The sequence below is a fragment of the Lactuca sativa genome, chromosome 5 (genome assembly GCF_002870075.4).
Source record: "Lactuca sativa cultivar Salinas chromosome 5, Lsat_Salinas_v11, whole genome shotgun sequence".
Classification (NCBI taxonomy): domain Eukaryota; kingdom Viridiplantae; phylum Streptophyta; class Magnoliopsida; order Asterales; family Asteraceae; genus Lactuca; species Lactuca sativa.
In genome coordinates, this window is record NC_056627.2 from 46,286,734 (window position 1) to 46,312,018 (window position 25,285).

Below are 25,285 nucleotides of genomic sequence, written 5' to 3' on the forward strand. Positions count from 1 at the left end.
GCTTCAAGTAATGCCTCTTTGATCAATCGAGGTTCGACTGAGGACAAGAACCTGCATAGTGACAGTGATCGGATAAGTCCTTGGATGATCGAGTCTGGATTCCTGCGGATGGGTTGCCTATAATTTGACCCGGTGGGTGGTCTCTTGTCCATACGTGTAGACGATGTTGCAGATGATCAGCAGTTGCGGTGGAGGGAATGTCTTCAATATCAGAAAGCTCTGCGGTTGGAGAAGGCAGTTCCCCCTGGACTTGAGAACATCTTGCTGAATTGTCTTGAACTAGGAAGGCGGGATCAGAGTTATCTTGGGCAGATGTCGAAGGTTCCCTCTGGAGTGTAGAAGGGAGTTCGCCTTGAACCTACAAAGGTTCCCCCTGGATTGCGGATGGGAGTGTGATAACCCTTGAGTTGGTTCTTATGTCAATGTGTTCTATATTTTCATCATCCGAATCCGAAGAAACGTTTAATGGTTGAAATTTTCTATGGATTGGAACTTCATCTTTTGGTACTGGAACCTCGATGGTTGTTGTATGGTCTGGAGTGAAGTTTTCCCCCCTCAGCTGGCGAGGTGGAAGTATTTAGCGATACTTCTTTGGATGCGGTTGGACCAGATACATCTGCATGTTGATGCTGAGCTTCTAGAGACACGAGAACTTCGGATAACTTGGTTGTATCAACGGGATCAAAGAGATCATCATAGTTTATTTCAACTATATTTAATGGATCCGAAGAGGCAGGAATATCACTTTCTAGAATTGATGTGGTTTCAGTTGATGGAGAAGAGTTGCGGATGTGATAGTCATCAAACTTCACATTGAAGCTTTCAATTATCAACCTTGTGCGTCTAATGAGAACTTGATAAGCATCCTTGTTAGTGGAGTAGCCAAGGAAGATACCTTCATCAGACTTCGGTGCGAATTTATTGAGGTGATCTTTGTTGTTGATTACGAAGCATCTACACCCAAAGATATGAAAGAATCGAACATTTCGCTTGCGGTCGTTAAGGTCTTCATATGATGTTTTATTGAGACGTTTGCACACAATACTTTGATTTTGTACAAAATAGGCTATGGCCACTACTTCGGCCCAAAAGTAGAGAGGAAGGTTTGCAAAATTAAGCATGGATCTAGCAGCTTCGACTAGAGTGCGGTTCCTTCGTTCTACTACCCCATTTTGTTGTGGTGTGAAAGGAGCTGAGAAGTTGTGTGTAATCCCTTTGGAAACCAAGAAACTATTTAGAAGATGGTTGGTAAACTCGGTTCCATTGTCACTTCGGATACGTCTGACTGGTAACTTGATCTGAAGTTCGATTTCCTTGATGAATTTGATCAACACCTGCGGTGTTTCTAACTTGAGTCGAAGAAAGAAGACTCATGTGAAATGTGTGAAGTCATCCACAATAACCAGTATGTATTTTTTGTGATGAAGACTGGCTACGGTAGATGGACCGTGGAGATCAATGTGTAAAAGTTCCAATGGTTCAAAGATTGAGGAATCAATCACCGTGGGATGACTTCCCTTGAATTGCTTTCCACACTCACATGCAGGACAGAGAGTATCATTGCTGAACTTGAGGATTGGAAGACTTCTGACTAGTTCTCCAGTGACCAAGTTGTTGATGTATCTAAAGTTAAGATGAGCGAGCTTGCGGTGCCATAGCCAGCTGACTTTGGATACGACTTTGGACAGAAAGCATAACTGCGGTTTGCCTATGATCAGAGATACATCCAGAGGGTACATAGTACCTTTGGATCTGGACTTGATCAGACAAGTGCTCCTATCGCTTGTCATTACATAGCAAAATTGGTCATCCAATTCAACACGTTGGCCTGCTTTACATAGTTGACCCACACTGATGAGATTGTGTTTAATGCCTTCTACATAAGCAACCTTTTGAATAGAGAAGTTTCCCATAGTGAGAACACCATAGCCTCAGATTATCCCATTAGCATTGTTCCCAAAAGTGGCATTTCCACCGTTGCAAATTGGCCTGAAATCTTGAAGGTATTCTAACCTTCCCGTCATGTGCAAGGAGCAGGCACTATCAATTAACCATTCTTCTTCTTGTTACTCCTTGCACAAGGCTTGAAAATTACACGGTTATTTTAGGCATCCAAACTAGTTTGGAGCCTGGGACAATAGATGATTTTCTGATTGATGCATGAAAAGAGGTTGCAGGGATTGGTTTCGTGTCAACTTTTAATCCTAGTCCTGGGTGTTTGTGAGTTTTTGGAGCGTAGTGCCTTTTTGAAAAGTTACGAGGTTTTTGAAAAAGGATCAGTTTTTACATGAGAAAACTTTTTCTGATAATTACATTGACATTGACATGCTGAAATTTTGTCTTTTGTTTTGGCACATTGTTTGGTCAGCGGTCGGAAGGGTGTGGTTGATTTGTAACTGGTCCGAGGTTGGTAAGATTTGACACGTGAACTATTGGATTTAGAAAAAGTTTGTCTTGAAGAAGATGTTGCATGTGTAGACACCTTGGACCTTTTCTTGCGATTTGGTAAAATGCATTACCATTTGTTGAAATTTTGATGTGATTTCAAAAATGTTGGAGTGGGTAAGATACCCTTCCATTTTGGATCATCTGAGGAATAGATTTGAAAACCATTATTTTGAAAAGACCTTTCTTTCTTTTGGGTTTTTTCAGATGAGTTAGGAATGGATGTTGAAACTGCACATTCCTTTTTGCATGGTTTCTTTATGGGAGAGATTTTCGAAAAATAGTGAGCAAAAACAAACTTTTCTGGACTCTTAGATTTTGGAAATCTATTATGTCTTTTGTTTTTAGAAAAGATTTGTCCATTTGTGTCTCGAGATCGAATATCCTCTTTGAAATCCCTTTTTGCTAAAGTTTTTGGAGATCCGCAATCATTAGTGTTCAACTGCGGTTTCCTGGAAGCCTTTGAAAAATTTTGACACCGAGGGCTTGACTCATCAGAACTTGAAAATTCAGGGTTTTGATATATTATATGGATAATATATTAAAAGAGAAATCATATAGTTTAATTAATATTAGACAAGAATTAATTTTGTGGCTAAAAGACATTAATTAAATAAAGGGGACTTGAACTGTCAATTGTGTGATAGTTGAATATTGGGCTGAGAAGCCTCATAGATTAGGCATGGACGAAATTAAGGATGTGTCCATCTTAATTTCGGCCATAGAGGCCTTATTCCAGAAGGTTCCTTGGACTGCTTAAGGCCTAAGATGTCCATTAGGGTTTTGACTGAAACCCTAGCAGCACAAGTAGAAATAGACCCCTAGGGCATCAGTTTTCGGGCACTGGAAACCCTAGAAGAGTTCATAAGAGAAATAGTGCCTCCTCCCGTCTCTCCAATATCATCCTCTTGCTTGTGGTGTTTGTAAGCCATTAGAGGAGTGACATTTGTGACTCTAAGCTTCAAGACAAGAAGATTCAAGCCATTTTTGAAGAGGTAATCATTTAGATCTGATTTTATATTATAATTTCGAAATATGTATGCTAGATCTAGGGTTCATAAGTCTTGGATGAATTGCATGTACAATAGAAAAACCTAGATCCAAGCTTTAGGGTTTGCATGAGCACATTGGATGTTCTTTTGGCTCAAACCCATCAATATATTCTAGAGTTTTTGGGCTCCCTAGAGACGTAGGCCTTGGGCGGTCACCCGGATTGCCTACCGTCTGGGCCGGCTCTGACAATACTCAACTTGAGATGCTTTATACTCTACTACTTATAAGACACATGTATTACATGGGTTAATTTAAAGAAAAAAGTTAATTATAAAGGTCAAAATATTTGAGAATTTTGATTTTATAAGAAAATAAGAAAAATAATAAATTATTATAATATATATGTTTTTTATTTTTTAAATTTAAATAAACAAAAGAAACTAATAAGCATTAATTTTGAGAGTTTTAAAATTAAAAGGTAAGTTTATTAATGAAACTGACATCCATTTATTCCTACATTTATTTCAATTATTATATTAAAATATTATATAGAATTTAATAAAATAGAAAAACTCATAAAATGAAATGTGAAAAAAAAAATTTTAATAAACACAAAATAATATTTGACAAATTGAATGAAAATATATCGAAGTGACAAAAAAAAAACTTTCATTTGTTAGACAAGATAGATTATCTTGTTAAAGTTTGTAGCTAGTAGTTACAGGTTACAATACAATACAAAACCCATGAATTAAATCTGATTTGGCCCAATAAATTAATAGTGAAGAGCCCATATCTCTTTTCTTCAGCAAATTCGAATGTGAGGAATATTATAGTAACATTTAATTTAATTAATAAAATCAACGTATTTTATTTTACAAAAATGTATTATTTTGTATCAGGTTTAGTTTAAATATGTGATTTCCTTATTTGTAGTCATTTCTTGTAGTTGAAAATTTTGATTCTGAAACATAAATCATTTTTATTCTTATTATTTAATCATTTTATCAATAGATGAATCTTGCTTGTAGCTATTTTGCACGTGGTCAATATTTTGTTTGGCCGGTCAATAATACAAGGGATTCAGTTAAACAGAGTTGACCTTCTTCAGTCAATGAGCGTGAATCACATAGGATTTGAGATTCTAATGGTGGACGGAATGGGCAATGTTTGTCGGTAGGTTGGCGGCGGTACCGCCAATGGAACAGGGGTTGTCGAAGTTGTGGTACTACCTAGGGCAAGCATCGGTCTGGATCCTAGTCAAAGTCGGTCGTGAACCAGAGAACCGATAACCGATTTAGTGGAAATAGAGACCCGAGAACCGAATCGAATACCATGTTTTGGTTCCATGCTTTCCTTTTTTTTCCAGTCATGTCAGGTTCCACTAGGTCAAAAGTTCATCCCTAATATCGTCGGAGCAAAGACAAGCAGGTTACATAGCCTATTGGTTCTCTCTCTCTCTCTCTCTCTCTCTATATATATATATATATATATATATATATATATATATATATATAACTAGGTTATAATATGGATGGACAATTATTGTGCAGACGTGTGAACAATGCTATTTTATGAGAATTAGTAAAAGAATAAGTTGTTTAATAATGTGAATACGTTCAACCTCACAAAATTATTGTCATTTCCATGCATTCTCACTAATTCTTATTCATTTTTGTTCTTACACATTGTTTTTCACTCATTTTCATTGTTATAGAATAAGACTCAATAAACATCCTGACAACATTCTATAATAATCTTATAGACGATTTAATTGGTGAGAATGCGTGATAATGACAATTGTTATGCAAGATTGAACGTATTTACATTATCAAACAACATATTTTCTTTGTCATTCTTACAGAATAACATTGTCCACACGTCCACACAATAGATGTCAATACACATTTGAACCTAGCTCTTTCTCTTTCTCTCTCTCTCTCTCTCTCTCTATCTCTCTCTCTCTCTCTATCTATCTATCTATCTATCTATCTATATATATATCTATCTATCTATCTATCTATCTATCTATATATATATATATATATATATATATATATATATATATATATATATATATATATATATATATATATATATCAAAATAATTGTACTTTATGTACAAAAACTTATAACAAAATAGTTTTGCATGTTTTTTAATTATTGTATGAATTAGTTTTGTATTTTTTTTAATGTTTGTGAATTAGTTTTGTCCTATTTTAATTAGTCTGTATTTATTTTAAAATTAAAAAATTAATGGTTTTGAAGAGATTAGATAAATGAATTTTCGATTTTTCACATGTTGTGGGATTGTGAGATGGGATGAGTGGAAGTGAGAGAAACAAAAGAAAATTTTCAAAGGGATAATGACTTAAAAAGATAATATATTTGTCGATTTGTACACATTTAGTCAGTGAGTTTTTTTCGCCCATATTTACCTCTTCAACTTGTTAAATTGTACACATTTAGTCCTTATAACCGCCTATTCCAGGTTAGCCGGTAAAAATGACTTAACAGGGGTAATATATTTCTCACTTTGTACACATTTAGTCCTTAATACTTTTGTACACTTTTAGTCCTTAATATTTTTTTGTTGCAAAATAAGTCATTTTTGTTTTTGTATTCATTCAGTACTTATGAATGATTTTTTTAGGTTTTTCTCACAACACCTTATGTAGGATAGCCATATGGTGGTGAATAGGTTTAGGTGGTCCTGTTATATGTTGTAGGCCAAGATACCTGGTACGGGTCGGCTATAAGTTGTAGGCACCGAGACTCGAGAAGAGCGGTTAGTTTAAGGCGACATGCCAACAAACCCTGGGTATTCCAGTCCGATGACTGAGTAGACCTATTACATGTTGGCATTCCAGTCCGATGACTGATTGGGCCAAGGTATTCCAATCTAATGTGTGTGGGTCCGTTATGCATGATAATATGTTTGTTGTATCGGGTATTTTGGGGGCAACTCGCTAAACTTTGTGCTTACCTAATTGTTTATGTTTTCAGCTTCTATCGTTGGTCGTGGGAAGGCAAATGCATGACTGTACACACTCATCAACAATATTGAGGATTTCGCGTTTCTTATATTACTCTGATTTTCGATAAATGTATTTTGGGAAAAACGTTTTTTTTCTTAATAATGGATTTATAATTAGGGAGTTTTGCCTTATTTAAAAATGAAAATTTTTAGTTGTGAAAATGAGACATTACACATAAACATCAATAGCCTCACACATTTCATCAATGATTGCCCACATAAGATGTCGTGATAAAAACCTAAATAAAACATTCATAAGCATTGAATGTGTACAAAAACAAAAATGACTTATTTTGAAATAAAAAAATATTAAGGATTAAATGTGTACAAAAATATTAAGGACTAAATGTGTACAAAATGAGAAATATATTATCCTACTAAGTCATTTTTTCCGACTAACTTGGACTAACCGGTCATAAGGACTGAATGTGTATAGTTTAACAAGTTGAAGGGGGTAAATGTGGACGAAAAAGAAACTCAATGACCAAATATGTACAAATCAAAAAATATATTACATTTTTAAGTCATTATCCAATTTTCAAATTGGATTGAAGTGGCTTGTTGGGATGAATTCCTTATGTTTTACTTACTTTTAAAATTTTACTTTCTCTATCTCATATCATTGACAACTCATTTTTTACTTTTCATTCAAACTCTAAGTAATTGTCACTTTTTTTCACTTTTTTAATATATATATATATATATATATATATATATATATATATATATATATATATATATATATATATATATATATATATATAAAGTGAATATACCTTTAAGGGTATATAAGCTTAGGTACCAAAACTCAATATAATTCATCGTTTGTTTGATATATTCATTATAATGTTCTTATACTTCAAGCCGTAAGTTGATTTACTTTCAAGATTTTTGAAATTTCATTATTATCTTCCTCTTACATCATATCTTTTTGCCGAACACATACTAGACTATATATATTATAGTTGAAAATTAAATTATAAGAGGAAGATAAATGTGAAATTTATAAAAATCTTGGAAGTAAATTAAGTTAGAAGTTGAATTATTAGAGCATTGTAAAATTACAATATATATATGATACAAAACGACGTAGTATGGTGAGTTTGAGTACCTAAGCTTATTTACCCTTAAGGGTATATTTACTTTTCCATATATATATATATATATATATATATATATATATATATATATATATATATATATATATATATATATATATATATATATATATATATATATATATATATATATGGAAAATTAAATATATCCTTAAGGGTAAATAAGCTTTTATATATATATATATATATATATATATATATATATATATATATATATATATATATATATATATATAAGCTTATTTACCCTTAAGGATATATTTAATTTTCCATATATATATATATATATATATATATATATATATATATATATATATATATATATATATATATATATATATATATATAGTTAAATTATATATAAATATCTAGAAAAAAAAGAGGATAGATTACATTTTTGGTCAATCAGACGAAGTGGGAAGGAGTGGGTATGGGTGTATACATGCCATTGAACCGTACCCTAAACCGCACCTTGGGTGCGGTTTTAGCCAGCTCAGCAAATCGCAGTATGTTGGTCTTGGTACACCTTCGAGTCTAAAAAGTATATACCAATGACATTATGTAGAACTAAAAGTACGATGTTATCGACAAAAGCACTAATAATTTTGTGTCATTTTCAGTTAGACCATTTCTAACTCACAAAAACTTATTATTTTTGTCATATGATCTTTTCGTTTATTCTTAACTAGCAATTCTTTTTTACTAAATATCATTTTTAATGGTCAAGCTTTTAAAGAGTCTTTTTTTGTATTCTAAAATTTACTAAGTCAATACTTTATTTATCTTAAATTTTTTATTAGGTCCCTTCAGAAAAATTATAACTATAAAAAGATGATAATGCACATGAAGTTATAAACATACAAAAATTATAAAATATTATGTAATCGTAATGTTTTATGAAAGAATGTTTAAGATTACTTATTTAAGTTGCTTATTAGTTTATTACGGTTTGACATCTTAGAAATATTTTCCGATGTTTGAATAAAAAAATCTTTATTTATTTAAATAATGAGTGTTTCATAAGTCAATACTTTCTAATTTATCTAAACCATCTTATAACTTATTTAAACCAAATTATCATATTAATCTTATTATAACCCTAAATTTTTATATATACATATATCTAAGATATCACTTCTGCTGTTTATGCATGAGTAAAAAGAATTCGACAAGCGCTAAAAAAAGTATATAATATTTTGATACCGCATAAACGAATCTAAACATCATTTTAACTTCAATTTTAACCACGAATAATCTGTAAGCTAATAGATTGTTTGCTACTCAAAAGATAACTACATAGTAATATATAGGGAATACCTAAATCTAAAGGGTTTGGGCCTAAACCCTAATCACTAACATCCCCCCCCCCCCCCCCCCCGCGGGAAACTTTGACCGGGAGGAGATGATTAAATTGGAAAAATAAATAAAAAAGAAAACATAAAAACTGATGAAGACAACGGTAGCGACGGTAGTAGAGCTCTGGCGATGTTAGCTAACATCGCCTGCTTGTTGGAGAAGAAGAGAGAAACAACAGTCAGAGGCGATTCTATTGAAGAAGAGAAGAGTGGCGGCGGTGACGATGATCATGCAACCGTCGATCATGAAACCGGCGACAGAGGAGTTCGCAAAAAGTCATCGATAAAGAGAGAGGGCTCGAGTTGCGACGGACATAACCAATTCCAACGAGATCGACAAGTGCAATATTGATAGAGAAAAAAGACGAGTACAAATCAGAAACTGTCTGATGAAGAATGGAGGTAGCTACATCAGAAGCGGCTGAATCAGAAAAGAGATCTGAAGAAGAGGGCAACCGAGGAGGAGGCAGAAGGCTCAAAGGCAAGGGTCATCCGAGGAGAAGGAAGAAGTAGACGAAGTTGTAACACCCCGATGTTTAGGTACTTTTAAATTCATCCTTATAATTTAATTCATGTCATTTTGGTCCAGGTAGTAGAAGGAAGTAGCCATGAGAAGCTCTAACGGCAAAACTGTAATTTGGAAGGAATGGGAGTACGTCATGCGTACGTGTGTACGCTTAGCGTAATAGGGTGCGCGCTAGTACGTGCGTTGGGCGTATGTCAACGTATGCAGGGCGTACTCATCAGATGTTAAAAACCCTAATTTTTAGGGTTGAGCCATATATAATCCCCTTTATAACCCCATTTCCCTCACCTTTTCAGCCTCCACCCTCCTTGAGACGATCTTGCAAGCCCTAGCGCTTGCGTGTGTTCAGCTTGGGTGTGTGTATGTGTGTTCTCGGTTGTCACACCCCCGAACCAGACGGCTGAAACGTTCGGGAGCTTGCGTGTGACTTCATCTTGTAATATCATCATAATGTATATAAATGAAACAAGACAACACCATCATCATACATATCAAAATACAACTGGCATTGTTTACATCAAGTATAGTATGATAGTTACAAACCAAAAATGTTCAATGTGTGATGATAACAAAATATAACAAATTCCACATTTCCTGCTGACCTTTCCGCTTAACGATTTCCTGAGAATACAAGTTATTTTGAAAACGTCAACATATATAATGTTGGTGAGTTCATAAGCATGTTTAAATGAAAAGTCTTGAATTATTGGTAAATTCCAGAAAATCCGATATTTTCTAAAATAAAATGTTTGAATGTGATGTATCGAAATCAAGTATTTATGCATGTGTGTTTTCAGTATTTTGGAATGTATAAAAATGTCATTCAGATAGAAACCCTGTATATTTCTGTAACAAGTAAAGGATATTGTTTAACTACGTATTACCCCGGAAAATCCTATATTTTATGTTTATGAACATGTTGTGGTCTCAACCCAAAGACCAAATAACAGTATGTGTATGTTTTCGTATCCACAAGATTTTATAGGTATTCCATAAAATTATGTGGGAAAGGATGTCTAAGTGAGTCGTTTTAACCATACTTGATTTTTGACGACTTCGCCTGTCGTGGCGTTCTTAGGCGCGGGTTTGATTTACGGTAAGGTTTGTCACCCTAGACTGGCCTAGTCTAGCTGTAGCGAACAGCTCATGTGTGGGGAGTCACCCCGTATAGATCTATACACAAATCTCGCTCTCCCTCTAAGAGACTTTGGTTATAACTACAGCCTACGACCGTACACTCTAGAGGTGTCAACCGACATGTCTCACTAGATCATTAATTGTTTTCACGGGAGCATTGAATTACGCTATGTATAATGTTTTTGTATATATAGTTAAAATTTGCAAAGCCCAGAAAGAATATGTAAGTGAATGTATAAGGCCCAACAACCATCTATCGGAACAGCTAAGGCCCGCTAAGCATGTGATGTATAGACTAAGCCCAATAAGCATGTTAATGGGTCACAAAGGCCCAAATTAACATGTAAATAAACACATTAGGCCCAACAAACATGTAAATGGGCCACAAAGGCCCAAATGGACATGTTATGGATATATTAGGCCCAATATCACGAAATTTACATCTATGGCTCAAATATATATATATATATATATATATATATATATATATATATAGTATGGCCCATTTCTATAGAATTTGATATTTTTGGCCCAAAATATATATAAAATTTTATTTTCAGCTAATTATTGTAGGGAATTACATTTTCAGCCCATGTTTAAATAAAATGACACTTTTCGACTCAAGTTTTAAAAAATGACATTTTCGGCCCATGATTATAAGAATTTACATTTTTATCTCACTTTTCATAGAAATTACGTTTTTGGCCCAAGTTTTGGAAAAACTTCATTTTTAACCCATGAAACCGTAGGTTTGGATTTTTGGACTCAAACTTGAGTTAAATGACAATTTACTCCATAAAAATCAAGATTTTTACATTGTAGGCCCAACAAAAACTGAAAAGCCCATTTTTATGGCCCAATATTCAAAAATTTGCATTTTTGCCCCTTTTACTTCCAAAAATATCATAAAAATTCATTTTTGTATAAAAGTGACTCTTTTAATCCTTGTAAAACCGAAAGTGTCATAAAAATCTCATCTTTTTGTTTATTTTTCAAAAATGGCCCTTTTTCAAGATTTTGTTTAGTTTCTTATGCACCTTCACATGTTTAACACATTTGCCCTTATAGTAAGTTGTATAAAGTGTTGTAGTTTCCAAATATTGTCTAAATCTATGAAGTTCTTCAAAAAATCACAACATACAACTTAGAAAACACACATTATAATGCACAAATACATAGATCTAACACATAGAAACTTGTATCCTCCCCCAGAACATAGTAAAATCGAAAAATAAGGGGTATGAACTCACAATGATGATGGATTCGATCTTAATGAAGAGTGAAGTGAAGATCTCGACCCTAGCAAGCTCCTTGAGGGGGGTTTTCGAATTCTATGAAGTTTAAGAGTATATATCATGAAAAGTTATGGGTTCAGAAGAGATTTTTGAAGAAATCAAGAAGTTAAACCATAGATCCAAGTAAGAACTTACCAAAGATGATGATGCTTGATGAAAAACTCTTGGAGTCTCACCCAAGATCATGAAAATGGCAAAAGAAATGAGGAAGTTTCTCTTTTGAGCTTGAGAGGATTTGAGAGAGAGTTTGAGTAAATTTTGAAGTGAGATGTGGAGAGGGGGGAGTCTCGGCCGAATATCAAGAGAAGAGAGAGAGAGAGAGAGAGAGAGAGAGATAGGGATGTGAGGTGATGCTGCATGGAAATCCACCATGCAACAATGATGTGTCACAAGCACAAAATTCCTCATTTCTCTTTTTTTTTTGTCTATTTAACACCTTGGGCCGAGAATTTGGGCTGGGAGAAAGGATTTGAAGTGATTTGGGCTCAATCTTGGCTTTGCTTGATTTTTATGAAGCTTAATAATATTTTTTTCGTCCCATTCGGCCCCTTATTACGGTTCTCGGCCCAATGAAGCCCAATTAAAGATTTTACGGCCCATTAGGGAAAATGAAATCATTTATGGCCCAACAAGGACTATTAGGGATAAGATGCATTGTTCTAGGTTCACATGGCCCAAAATGCTAAAATCTTATGAATGTGGGTCAAATTAGAACCCAATTAGGGTTTCTAGGCCCATAATAGTCGAATTGAATGCTTATTGGTCCATTAGGACCAATAAGAAAATCCTAGTCTATAATAAACTTGAACCGGGACTTTTAGGGTTTTCAATTCATAGTTGACTATGTGAGATGCATTGTATTAGGTTATGGGCTTCCCGAGTGAAGTTTGATTAAATGGATAAATTCAATTAAGCATAGAATATGATATTCATTTAGAGTGTATGTCTTACAATAGATGTTGTTTACATGATAGTAGAATTTCCTAGCTAAAAATGCTAGTTGTGACATTGGTTTTGAAGAAAGAAGAAAGGACTCTTTGAGAAGCTTTATTGTGGGATTCAAGCTTGTAGATCTGAGATCTTCATCTCTTTGGGAAGCTCCATAAGGTATAAAGCCTTGAACTTTACTTGTATTTCTTATAGATCTAGTTATATGAAGTTTTAAGAGTTTTGTCCCTTTTTCCTGGACTTAATGAGTAAATGCTACTCTAAGACCAAAAGAGCCACCTTTTTCAGAGGATTGGAGTTGTGTTAAGTCATAAAAATGCTTTCTTGACTCACTTAGTGCTTGCATGCAAAGTGTGGAGGTATTTAGTGGTTAAGACAAACTAGAAAGTTAGTTTTGGGTCTTAATGATGCATGCAAAACCATAAAGTTGGAAACTTTATGGTTAAGAGCACCTTCTTGGACTTGGATCTAGATTTTGGACATTTGGATTGACTGGATTAAGCCCTTATTCGAAAATTTGCATGGCAACCACGTACGATGGGCGTACCAGGGCGTACGTTGGGCGTAGGTAGTTAGCAGCGTGTTTCTTGGTCAAGGCGGAGTACGCTGAGCGTACAGCTGGGTATGCCCCGCCTATTCAGTTTGTTGGTTTTAGCAACTTTGGACACCTTTTGGGCTTAGATGCTTGGGCCCTTTTGGACCATCTAGATATTGATGTAGTAGGCTAAGTGAAAGGATGGACTTTAGGGTTAGGCCCAAGTAGGAGTTTGGGGCCCAATTTGGAAAAATGGGTCGAATATGGGCATTGAGTGATTAGTTAGTTTTGGGCCTTTTGGACCAAGAATTTGGCCTGGGTCTTAGTCCAACTAGGGAAAGGGTAAAGTGGGTTTTTACCCTAATTATCGACTAATAGCTAAGGGTTGTAATCCAATTATTAATTGGACAATTATTTTGTTGTGATAGCAAGAGGATTTTAGTGAGCCAGCAACCAGAGACTTTCAGTGTGATTCATCAGTGTGAGGTGAGTTTTCGTCACTATACTTACGGTTCGAAGGCACCAAGGCCGTCCCATTGGTTGATAGCTTGATATTCGTTGATTTGTTGAGTATGGAATAGATAAGCATGCTTGTTTTGATATGCTAGTCTGGTAGATCTGTAGGACTACATGTGATACTGTATGATTATCTATGTATGTTATTATCCTGTTATATGTCAACATATTGTATGAGTTGGGTTGACGTTGTACTGCTCCGTGCGGTAGCCAACAAACCCTGGAGCAAGCCAAATATGAGATGAGGGTCAGGAGGGCATGGCAGACTCATATTGTGGGCTCACCAACATTCCAGATGCGATCTGAGGGTCAGGAAGGGCATACCAGACTCATACTGAGGGCTTAGTGGTAGTCTAATGACTGATTTGGCCGGGGAGCAAGCCATAAATAAGTTGTGGGTCGAGGGCAAGCTAGACTTATGTTGTAGGCTCAGGGGTAATCCAGTTTGTTAGCTATGGACCCATTGCATACTGTTATTGTATATGTGTTATTTGCTTGTGTGTTGGTATTTTGGGGGAACTCACTAAGCTTTGGGCTTATAGTTTTGGATTATGTTTCAAGTACCTCAGAGGATCGTGGGAAGGCGAAGGTGTCATCGTGCACCTCCTCGTGTTTGGTTTTATGATTTTGGGAAAACTCTGATATTAAATATGTTTTGAAAACTATTTTGTAAACAATGATGATTTATGGGTTGTTTTAAAAGTTTAAAATTTTCATGATTTTTATGGATGTTACAGAGGCAGTAGAAGAAGCCGATAAAAGGGCTCTGGTTTGATGTCAGCGACTATTTTATTGTTTAGGCGGAGAATAGAAGAAATGGAAAAATATGGAACATAATGAAGGCATCTCTGACGACTATTAGAGAAGGTCGTTAGAGGTGGAGGGCGGTAGCTGCGGGTTATGGTCAGTAGTAGGGTTTAGCCTAGAGCCCTAATACCATGTAAGATAATAGATTGTTTGATAGTCATAGGGATGTCAAAAAGTCTCTTGGGATCCATTCTTGTGCCCCCCCCCCCCCCCCCCTCGCGCGTCCCATATGGGGGTATTTGTTTAAATAAATCGGGGGTGGGGGCAAGAGCGAACAATCCCATTCTGAAAAACCTCATGGGGGAGGGGGGGGGTTTAATAATTATATATATATATATATATATATATATATATATATATATATATATATATATATATATAGAGAGAGAGAGAGAGAGAGAGAGAGAGAGAGAGTTAGGTTCAAATGTTTTCACTATCTATTGTGTGTCTGTATGATTGATTCTGGACCAATCATTTTAGTTATTTTAAGAAATTAATTAATGCTTATTAAATGCTGAAGATGTAATTAATACCTATTAAATCTTCAACATGTAATATGCATTAATTACTTTCTTAAAATAACTAAAAATGATTGGTCCAGAATCAGTCATACATGCACACAATAGATAGTGAAAACAAAATAACCTAACCATATATATATATATATATATATATATATATATATATATATATATATATATATATATATATATATATATAATAAATAACATGATTTTGACCTGCAAACATTCAGCAAAAAACATGTTTTTAAGTTGTTTGTAACATGTAAAACTTTGTTATAAATAATTATTTGTTACCCAAAAAATAGTCTTATTGTGCTCTCTAAAGAGAAAATCTTCTCAAAATCTCACTCAAAAGGTGCTGAGTTGGAATCCCGTTCTAACTAAGGATTCTTGTGGTTCCGGAGTATCCAAATACAGGAAACCAGGAACGGAGAGCTTTCCCCCCTTTTTGTCAACTCTTTGGCCTTAAGAACGTTGGTTTTAAGAATGAGTGATTGCCCTTCTCCGACCCTTACTGAGAGCGGACAGCTTATGCGTTCCACTTATTGAACAGGATTTTATGGTCAGTCCGTGACCTTGGATGCCGAAGGCGTCCGTTTCATTTTGTCCTAAACATGGTAGCCCAAAATCAATCGGGGGCGGGGAAATGGGGACCGAGATGGGGGCAATAAGGGGAATTCGGGGATAGGGTGGGGTGAAAATGCTAAAGATTTCAGGGGCGTGGGTGTGGGCGGGGGAACGAGAGAATTTCAAGGGCGGGGGCGGGGGATGCAACTCCCATTCCGTATGTACCCATTGACACCTCTATATATTCAAAATACTAGGTGTAAGACCTGTGTATTACACGGGTCGATTTAAAAATAATTAAACATTAAATTAAAATGTAAACATAAAATATTTTGGAATGTACAATTTTAAAATAAGAAAGGAAGAAACGTATTTATTGCAATTTAATATCATATATATGATATTTAATACTTTACATATATAAGTATATGACTTTAATTTTAAAAATTAAAGCAAATCAAAAATTGACAAATGGATAATATTTATTTCAAAAATACCACAAAATGACAAGTATCAAAACTCATGAGAGATTGATATGTGGCAAAAAATACATTCTTATTAAGGAGGGTTTGATACTTAAAAAAAAGGGGTCTAAATTTTTAACGTGTAATTGGAAAAAGCCCTGATATTTTTTTATTATTGCTATGGCCACAACTTTCTCGCAGAATTATCACTGTAGCCCACTCAACGAGTTTCATGGTTAAGTTGGTTAACTTTTTTGCAAAATTAGTCCTATAAAGTTTAAATTTAGTCCCTGAGGTTTGAAAAAAAATTACACCACATGGTTTTTTAACTTTATTTTTCGTTTTTTGTATACTTTATTTATTTTCGGTTTTTTTTATAAATATATGTACATTTTTTATTTTCTTTTTATATATATACTTTATTTATTTTCACTTTTTAACTTTATTTTTCAACAATTTTTTTTAACCTTTTTACCTTTTGTTTTCTATTTTTAGTGTATATATAGAGTATATTAGAGTTTTTTTTATGTTTTTTCATATTTCTTTTCGTATTATATTTTATTTTTTTCACCTTTTTATTTTTTTATTTTTTTTTCTATTTTTTGTTATTTATGGTTTTTCTAATATTTTTTCTAAGGTTTTTTCATATTACAATTTTTGTTTTCTATTTGTTTTTTCCTATTTTAGTTATTTATGGTTTTTCTAATGTTTTTATTTACTTTGATTCAAGTAAACGAACTTGAATTCAATATAAATTACTGTAACAAGTTTTTTTTTTATAAAGATCGACTATTATTATTATTATTATTATTTGTTTTTTTAGTCTATTATCAAATTGAAAAATATTATCTTGAATTTAATCTATTGATATCACATATAGAAATATGATTTAATTTGCAAGTTATATAACACATTGAAACACTAATTCTTAGTAAACAAACTATTTTTTTTTTAATTTTTATTTTTTCGTAACATAAATATAATAGCACTAAAGAAAAAAAAGAAAATAAATTGGACCGAAATTACAAATATAGACATAACTACTTTATTTACTTGAATAAAAATAAAAAACAATTACAAAAACTATAAAATTATCAAAATTGTAATATGCTCTAATATATTAATACATTTTATATTTTTTGAAAAATGTCAATAAAAAGATAAAAATACAAAAAAAAAAAAAACAAAAAAAAAAAAACAAGTAATTGGAAAACAAATAAGAAAAAAAATAAAAAAAAATAAAAAGATGAAAAAAATAAAATATAATACGAAAAGAAATATGAAAAAACCTAAAATAAACTCTAATATACTCTATATATACACTAAAAAATATAAAACAAAAGGCAAAAAGGTTTTAAAAAATTATTGAAAAATAAAGTTAAAAAATGAAAATAAGTAATATACATATATATATATATATATATATATATATATATATATATATATATATATATATATATATATATATATATATATATATATATATATATAAAGAAAATAAAAATGTACATATATTTATAAAAAAAACCGAAAATAAATAAAGTATACAAAAAACGAAAAATAAAGTTAAAAAACCATGTGGTGTGATTTTTTTCAAACCTCGGGGACTAAATTTGAACTTTTTAAGACTGATTTTGCAAAAAAAAAAAGTTAACCAACTTAACCATAAAACTCGTTAAGTGGGCTAGAGTGATAATTCTGCGAGATAGTTGTGGCCACAACAATAATAAAAAAAAATATCAAGGTTTTTTCCAATTACACGTTAAAAATTTAGGATTTTTATAATATTAACCCTTTAAAAAATTGGATAGGAATATTAGAGAATACATAAACCCTAAAGAGCTTTGTCTAAACCCTAATCACTAATGTAACTAATAAACAATTTTATAAAAAAATCTATAAATGATTTAAGCAATCCAAAACCACCATAACTCTAACTTTATTAATCATATTTGAGTCGTGCAAATCTTTAAATAATATTAAAAGAGAACCTTTAATTCACCAATGAAACAATCAGGGCTCGTGATTGTGTTTTAATCCTAGATTTTCCACCATTAGATCAAACTGCTGACATCATCTTCCCCAAATAAAATTCAAACAAAATTACATTTAACTATAGAATCTATAATAATTATAGCATCTTTAAATTCAGTAATTATTTTATCAATTGAAACATATCATTCTATTTATATACATGATATCAGTTTCTCTAATTAATATTGTTCATAATTTAACTCCCTTATTTATAGCTTTTGATTTCCAAATTCAAACCCGTTTATATTTTATTTTTTATTTATTTTTTTTTTTTAAAAAACTCATTAAACAAGAATATCAATAATTAAGTTATTAACCAATAAAATCTAATATAATCCCATTAAATCAACAAAATATTTAAGAGTCAAAATTAAAATCAATATTATTCATAATTTATCTTCCTGTATATCCCATATAAAATGAACAAAGCTAGTGGAACGGATCAAAAGCAGGATAAAGAAGTTTTTTCTTATTGTTACACTTCAACTTGCATGAACAAAGACGTATCTGTTGTTCCAAGGTTTTCAATAACTCTTTTATACATATTATTATAATCTTTGATTAAATTTTCAAATTTTATATTATTGAATTTGTTTCTATCAATGGTTTTAGTTTCAAAATCACCATTATAGTACAAGACTTTACCTACGTGGTGTCACTTACGTTATTTGATCGTGACGCAAAGAAACTTCTGGAAAAAAACATACTAGAGTTGCTTCAAAAGTTTAATGAGGTTATCGGTATTAACTTCATTTACATAAAACTAATTTTTACTTTTTGTCTGTCTATTTTTATAACCGTTAGTTTTTCCATTTTTAGGAGGGTAATATGAAGATTTATCCGTCTAATTTGAAATTACATTTTGGATAAAAAATTGTCGTTCAAAATTCAAATTTCTCATTATAATTTGAAGAACAATGTTGATGGTTATGCAATCTCAAACTTCAATGTTGATAATAAAATCACTTTTGAATTGGAAAAAAAAATTAACATCGAACAGTAACATTCTTTTACGAAACATACTACAAACACTACACTTATTAGATTCGTTTTTTATATTTTTGTTGATTAACTAACATATGTCTATGTACTACAATTATAGGCGTCGTAATCTGATTCGTTTAACGATTTATCGGCGAAATTCGGATGTCAAGACACATTAAATTTAAAGGTTTTAAATATAATATAACTAAATCTAATATTTTAAATACTTTAAAATATTATTAACTTTTAGATTGACATATGAATTTATTTTCTATATTTAGGATGCAATTTTATTTACTGGTGATAACGTCACACCGGCTTCGAATCTTGATAAAAGTATTGTAACAAGTCCACTAACTAAGTGGACATCCTTTAAAAAAATGTCTAGACATGAAGTATTAAAACACAACTTGGAATGTGTTTACGATGTTGATAATATGGAGACAATGTCGATAATATGGAGACAATGTCCTCAACCAAACGATCATTAACAGAAATCGTAGATCGTACTTATGGAGAATGCAAACCAAAACTGTTAATTCCAAATAAAGAAAAATAATATATGATTTTTGTGATTTTATATGAGTAGTTGAGTGATTTAAGTACAATTGATTTCATATTATGTCTACATACCATTTGGTTTTTAGGTTTGTTTTTTGATTACTTTGTTTAATGCTATTCGTTTTTTGGGTTAGAATTTTGATCATTTAAATACCTTTTGGGTTTTATGAAATGTTGAATTATTCATCTATTTGCCTTTTGGGTTTAAACTCATATGAATTTAGAATTTTAATCATTTTTACTTTATTATTCCGTTTGAATGTGAATTTATCAACATTGTTACAATGTTATTCATTACAACTTCAATATAAATATTTGCAAACTACAACTTTTTATGAAATTATAAAATTTTATAAATCTTTTAACCGTTCTAAAACAATAATTTACAACATCTTGTGAATTTATTGAAAAATTTATTAGTAAACATTTATCATTGAAATATTATTATTTTTTAGATATTAATGATATCCACAATTTTACAGATTTAAATAATAAAACCCATTACAATGACGCTAGAGAGAGGCAAAGACTAAGACTTTTACATTTTTTTGGAAAGGCAACTTCCCTAACGAGAGTTTCCGGGCCAACTTTCACGCACCGACTAATCCCCCGCTGCGAACATGAGGTTATGCCTCATGACACGGAGTCACTACACGCGAAACTCTATGGCCACAAAGGCTGAGTAGTGTGATGATTTGAACATGAGTCAATAGGTTATCTATCATATCTTCCACATGTCTTACGAAGTCACCGCAACCCAGGTGTATGACATTTACATATACAAAATAGAAGATTGACTTTTATGTTTAAAAGAGAATATTTATTTCATCATCTAAAACAATAAATATTTTTTATTGCATTTCACTTATACCTTTTTCACACTTAGATCAAATTGTTTACGTCATCTTGACCAATGTTTGGTCAAACACGTTGTCCATCAATGTTTCTTCAAGAAACTTAGTTTTCTATTAATTTTAATAACAAATTTGTTGAATTAAGCATACCTTCATGATTATAAATTTGTCTATTTTCTATTGTTAAATCAAGTGTAAATGAATTTGAACAATCGTTAAATTTCATATTCTATGATGTAATTTATGCACTAATTAATCAAATAATAGTACATATCCAAGTGGTCGGGTACCTCCAAGACAATAAGCAAACATGTAAATTATATGCAATTTAACAATATTGTAATTTTTTTTACTGGATTTAAATGAATAATTACTTCTTTCACTTGATTTAAATTCTTGATTACTCATATAAGGTTCTAAAAAAATAAAATTCTGATAAATTGAAAAAATTGTTCAACAAAACCTAAAAATTTTGAAATTTGCTGGAAATTTGGTTATATGCCAAGTTAGACTTTTTTTGTGTTGTCATGTTTGTTGATTTGGCTATGTAGAGTTCATTTGAAGTTTCATTTCTCTACAAGAATATTAATGTTCACATCTAAGTGGAAACAATCAAAACTGGTAAGCATTATAAATGGATGCACTTCTTGAATCAAACATCTAAACCGAATTTCATTTGTTAGTTGGATGTACCGACCAAAATTTAAGATTTGTGAAAGTTCATTATTATTTATTAGTGTTAACCTTTAGCAAATTATGAAACTAATATTATATTTTTGTTAATAACATTTTTTTGTAATAATTTATATGATCGGAAGATATATATATATATATATATATATATATATATATATATATATATATATATATATATATATATATATATATATATATATATATATATATATATATATATATATATGATTGGGTGTAGCCTAAAAAATCATATTTTAAATTTTATAAGGAAAAATACTTTGAAATCGACCAAGTTACAATGTATGAATTTGATGTTTATGGTTATGACAATTCACTTTATTTGTAATGTTTATCGAATTTCTTTGCAAAATTTAATATTGCCGGTACATGTAACAACTTATTGTTGTTTTTGGTTTTACATGACCGATATGAGAAGAGCCATATCAGCCTCCATGAGGGTTGGTAAGCCGAACACACTTAATTCATAAAGCAACTACACAATAATTTTAATCAAGAAGTCGCATTATGTTGTGATAAAACAAAGATCACATAGATTATTTATGTCAAAAACTACTGTATTAAAAAACCAAATTGCTCTAATATAAATACTAAATATTTTTATCTACTAAGTTTGATTCAAAAACTCTAACAATGAATCTAACTAACATTTTTTTTATTAAAATTCAACCTAAGACAAAGTCACCTATTAATGTGATATGTATTTAATCATTGCTTGCGTTTAAAGCGGGTAATAATCTAGTACTTTATTAAAATAATTCTCCAATTATAGTAAATTATGTCTTACGAAAGTGATTTACAATTTACATTTCTTTATTAGTGAAAACCCAGAAATTTACCTCTAACAACTATTGTCAATTTACATCGATTGTAATTCGACTCTACGTTGCACTAACAGGTACTAACGAAATGAAACAATGTATGAATAAAGAATTCAAGATGATATAGTAATTGTATTTAATATTATATATTCTTCAAAGAATTTGCCTCAGAGGTTCATACACAGACATAACGAGAATTTTATCGTCTTATCTTGAAACCGAATTTCTACCCCACCCAACTTTAAACAGTAAACACATTCTTTATCTTATAATTTTAAAAGATATATATAATATATTTCTGCTTTCATACTTTGATCCAAATATTTATTCTTTGCAAGACTTCTGTCATTTGCCACCAAATACCAGCGAGCCTTCTTTCACTACTGTAACCACCTCTCTCCGCCGGCAGCAACCTCCAAGTTTCATCGGTAAACAAAAGTGATGGAGGATCCTGGTATCAAATTGTTCGGAAAGAAGATTGTGCTGCCTGAATTCAGTAAGAGTATTAATCTTCCAGTCATCTTCACCGGTGGTGGTGATAATAAAGACGGCGATTCCGATCACAAATGTTTCCAAGGAGAGAGAGTAACCAGAGAACCTCCGGAGAAGGTATGCAGTTCTTCCATATACAGTCAAGACATGAACAATCACTGTTTTCATAATTTGTAAATCTAAAAGCAACCCAAGTTCTCTAATGATCATAGAATTAATGGGTCAGTTTTAGTATTTCGTGTTTGACTCAGAAAAGTCAACTGAAAGGAAATGCTCATCTGTTCATGTTTCCAGGATCAACAAAAAGTAAGATCATCTCCTAAGGCAATGGCGGAAGCTTCCAACCCTAGAACGCCGTCCATTGATGAAGAAGCTGGAACAGCAAAATCCGATGCAACAAATTCGCAACCTAAAACCTTGAAAAAGCCCGACAAAATTCTTCCGTGCCCTCGTTGTACAAGCATGGATACAAAGTTTTGTTACTATAACAACTACAATGTTAATCAGCCGCGACACTTCTGCAAGAGCTGCCAAAGGTACTGGACTGCCGGAGGCACCATGAGAAGCATGCCGGTCGGAGCAGGTCGCCGGAAAAACAAGAATTCGACCTCTCATTGTCGTTATTTCACCATCTCCCAAGAAGCTTTCCAAGCAGCAGCACCACCACCTCAAGCCGAAGTTGCCGCTACCTCCGATAGAACTGTCACAGCTTCTGATTCAGTAACCGAAAATGGATTAAATTCCAAAGTTTCATGTCCTCCTAATCCTACGGTTTCTTGGCCCTACAGTCCCTGGAATCCGACGATCCCAATTCCAGCCATTTGCCCTCCAATTCCAATCCACCCTTCAACTTACTGGAACTCTATTCCGTTCTTGCCACCATTAACACCCGCAAGAACCCTAACCTCACACCCCTGTGAGCCAATCTTGGGAAAACATTCGAGAGACGACGTGTTGATTAATCATAACGATTCAGAAGATGACTTGAAGAAACCAAAGAACTTAGTTCTGATTCCGAAGACTCTTAGAATCGATGATCCAGATGAAGCTGCAAAGAGTTCCATATGGGCTACGCTCGGAATTAAAAATGAAAACTTTAAAGCTTTTCAAGAAAAGGGCGAAGAAAAGAAGAAGAATTCAGTTACTAGGACGTCGTCTTCCTTTTTACAGGCTAATCCTGCTGCTTTCTCTAGGTCGCTCTGTTTTCAAGAAACTGTGTAAACTGTAAAAAATACTAAAATGTAATTCTGTTTACTCTTTCGCAAGAAAGCCAAAAAGGGTGCTTTTTTTGTAAAAACATTCTATAGTATAGTTTAGACTTTAGATGTTCCAATTTTAGATTTTCTTGATTTACTGCTATTTTTAGCATGAGTTTTCTTGATATGTGTCTTCTTTTCCAATTTTTTATTATTCCATATATCTTTTTTAAAACGACATACATACATACTATAATTTTCCAAAATCTACACATTTCATTTATAACGGGACTGAAATCTTCAACCTTTGACCGATGATATTTATTTATCAACTTTTTATACCGTTAGGGTAAATACCCTTTCGTATTCTGAATATAACTTTCCAAGACATCTCCAAGATACACAAGAACTAGCAAACATGAATTATAAAAGATAAAAATAAAATAAAATAAGACAAAATTATATAAATGATCATTGCTTTTGAATATAACTTTCCAAGACATCTCCAAGATACACAAGAACTAGCAAACATGAATTACAAAAGATAAAAATAAAATAAAATTAGACAAAATTATATAAATGGTCATTGCTTTTGACAAAATCGACCAACTCTAGTCTTTATGATGATTTTTTACATAGATGGTCCATATGGTTTCAAATTCTTGCAAAAAATGTCATTTTGGCAAACGGTGTTAAACTTAAAGTTAATTAATGTGAAATGACCAATTTATCATTCCTGACATAATGACCATTTTTGAAATCCGTACACAACCCTAATGTTCTTCTTTCTTCATTTCACTCTGTCACACCCCAAAACCGGAACGACGGAAACGTTCTGGGGTGGATGACGTCATGTCAAGTATCACAACACATGCATTATAGTAATCAAAGTACAACAATCATTGCATTAATAGTAATAGTTTTACATGGTTTACATTACAATACAACAAAGTAATACGAGTACTAATATAGGTACAGCTTGGTACTAAACTGTCTTCGTCAGAAGCTCCGGGGATGTACCTGTCTAATGCTGACCTGAGAATACAAGTTATTTGAAAAGCGAGTATCAGCATTTTTACAAATGCTGGTGAGTTCATAAGTATTTAGTGTCATTTTATTCAAATAACTTTAATAAAAGTGGTAGTTTTAGAGTATCCATTAAATTAGTGTCTTTTCCAGAAAATCCTATATTTTCTTTAATAAAAGCAGTCTTCTACCAAGACTGGACGGAGTTATGTGGTAAAAAGTAGTTTTCCCTTAATCGCTATCATTATCAAAATACAGAATTTGATTATTAAAGAAAGCAAGAGAAATCAGGGAAACAACATATGCCTCAGCAGTGAAGACTGCTGACTAAGGCAA

At 32.3% G+C, this 25,285-nt stretch overlaps 1 protein-coding gene across 1 annotated transcript; it reads left to right on the forward strand.

Moving 5' to 3' along the window:
- Positions 1-22,365: 22,365 nt before the first annotated feature.
- LOC111909732 (cyclic dof factor 1) lies at positions 22,366-24,065 on the forward strand. Its single transcript, XM_023905515.3, has 2 exons — positions 22,366-22,844; positions 23,022-24,065. Exons 1-2 carry the CDS (start codon positions 22,677-22,679, stop codon positions 23,946-23,948), a joined length of 1,095 nt encoding a protein of 364 aa, XP_023761283.1. The 5' UTR covers positions 22,366-22,676; the 3' UTR covers positions 23,949-24,065.
- The last annotated feature ends 1,220 nt before the right edge of the window (positions 24,066-25,285 follow it).

Bases quoted from the DNA above. Each gene is read 5' to 3' on its own strand.
- LOC111909732 (XM_023905515.3), top strand. From the start codon at position 22,677: ATGGAGGATCCTGGTATCAAATTGTTCGGAAAGAAGATTGTGCTGCCT. The intron at 22,845-23,021 runs GTATGCAGTTCT...TCATGTTTCCAG, and splicing joins CCAGAGAACCTCCGGAGAAG to GATCAACAAAAAGTAAGATC.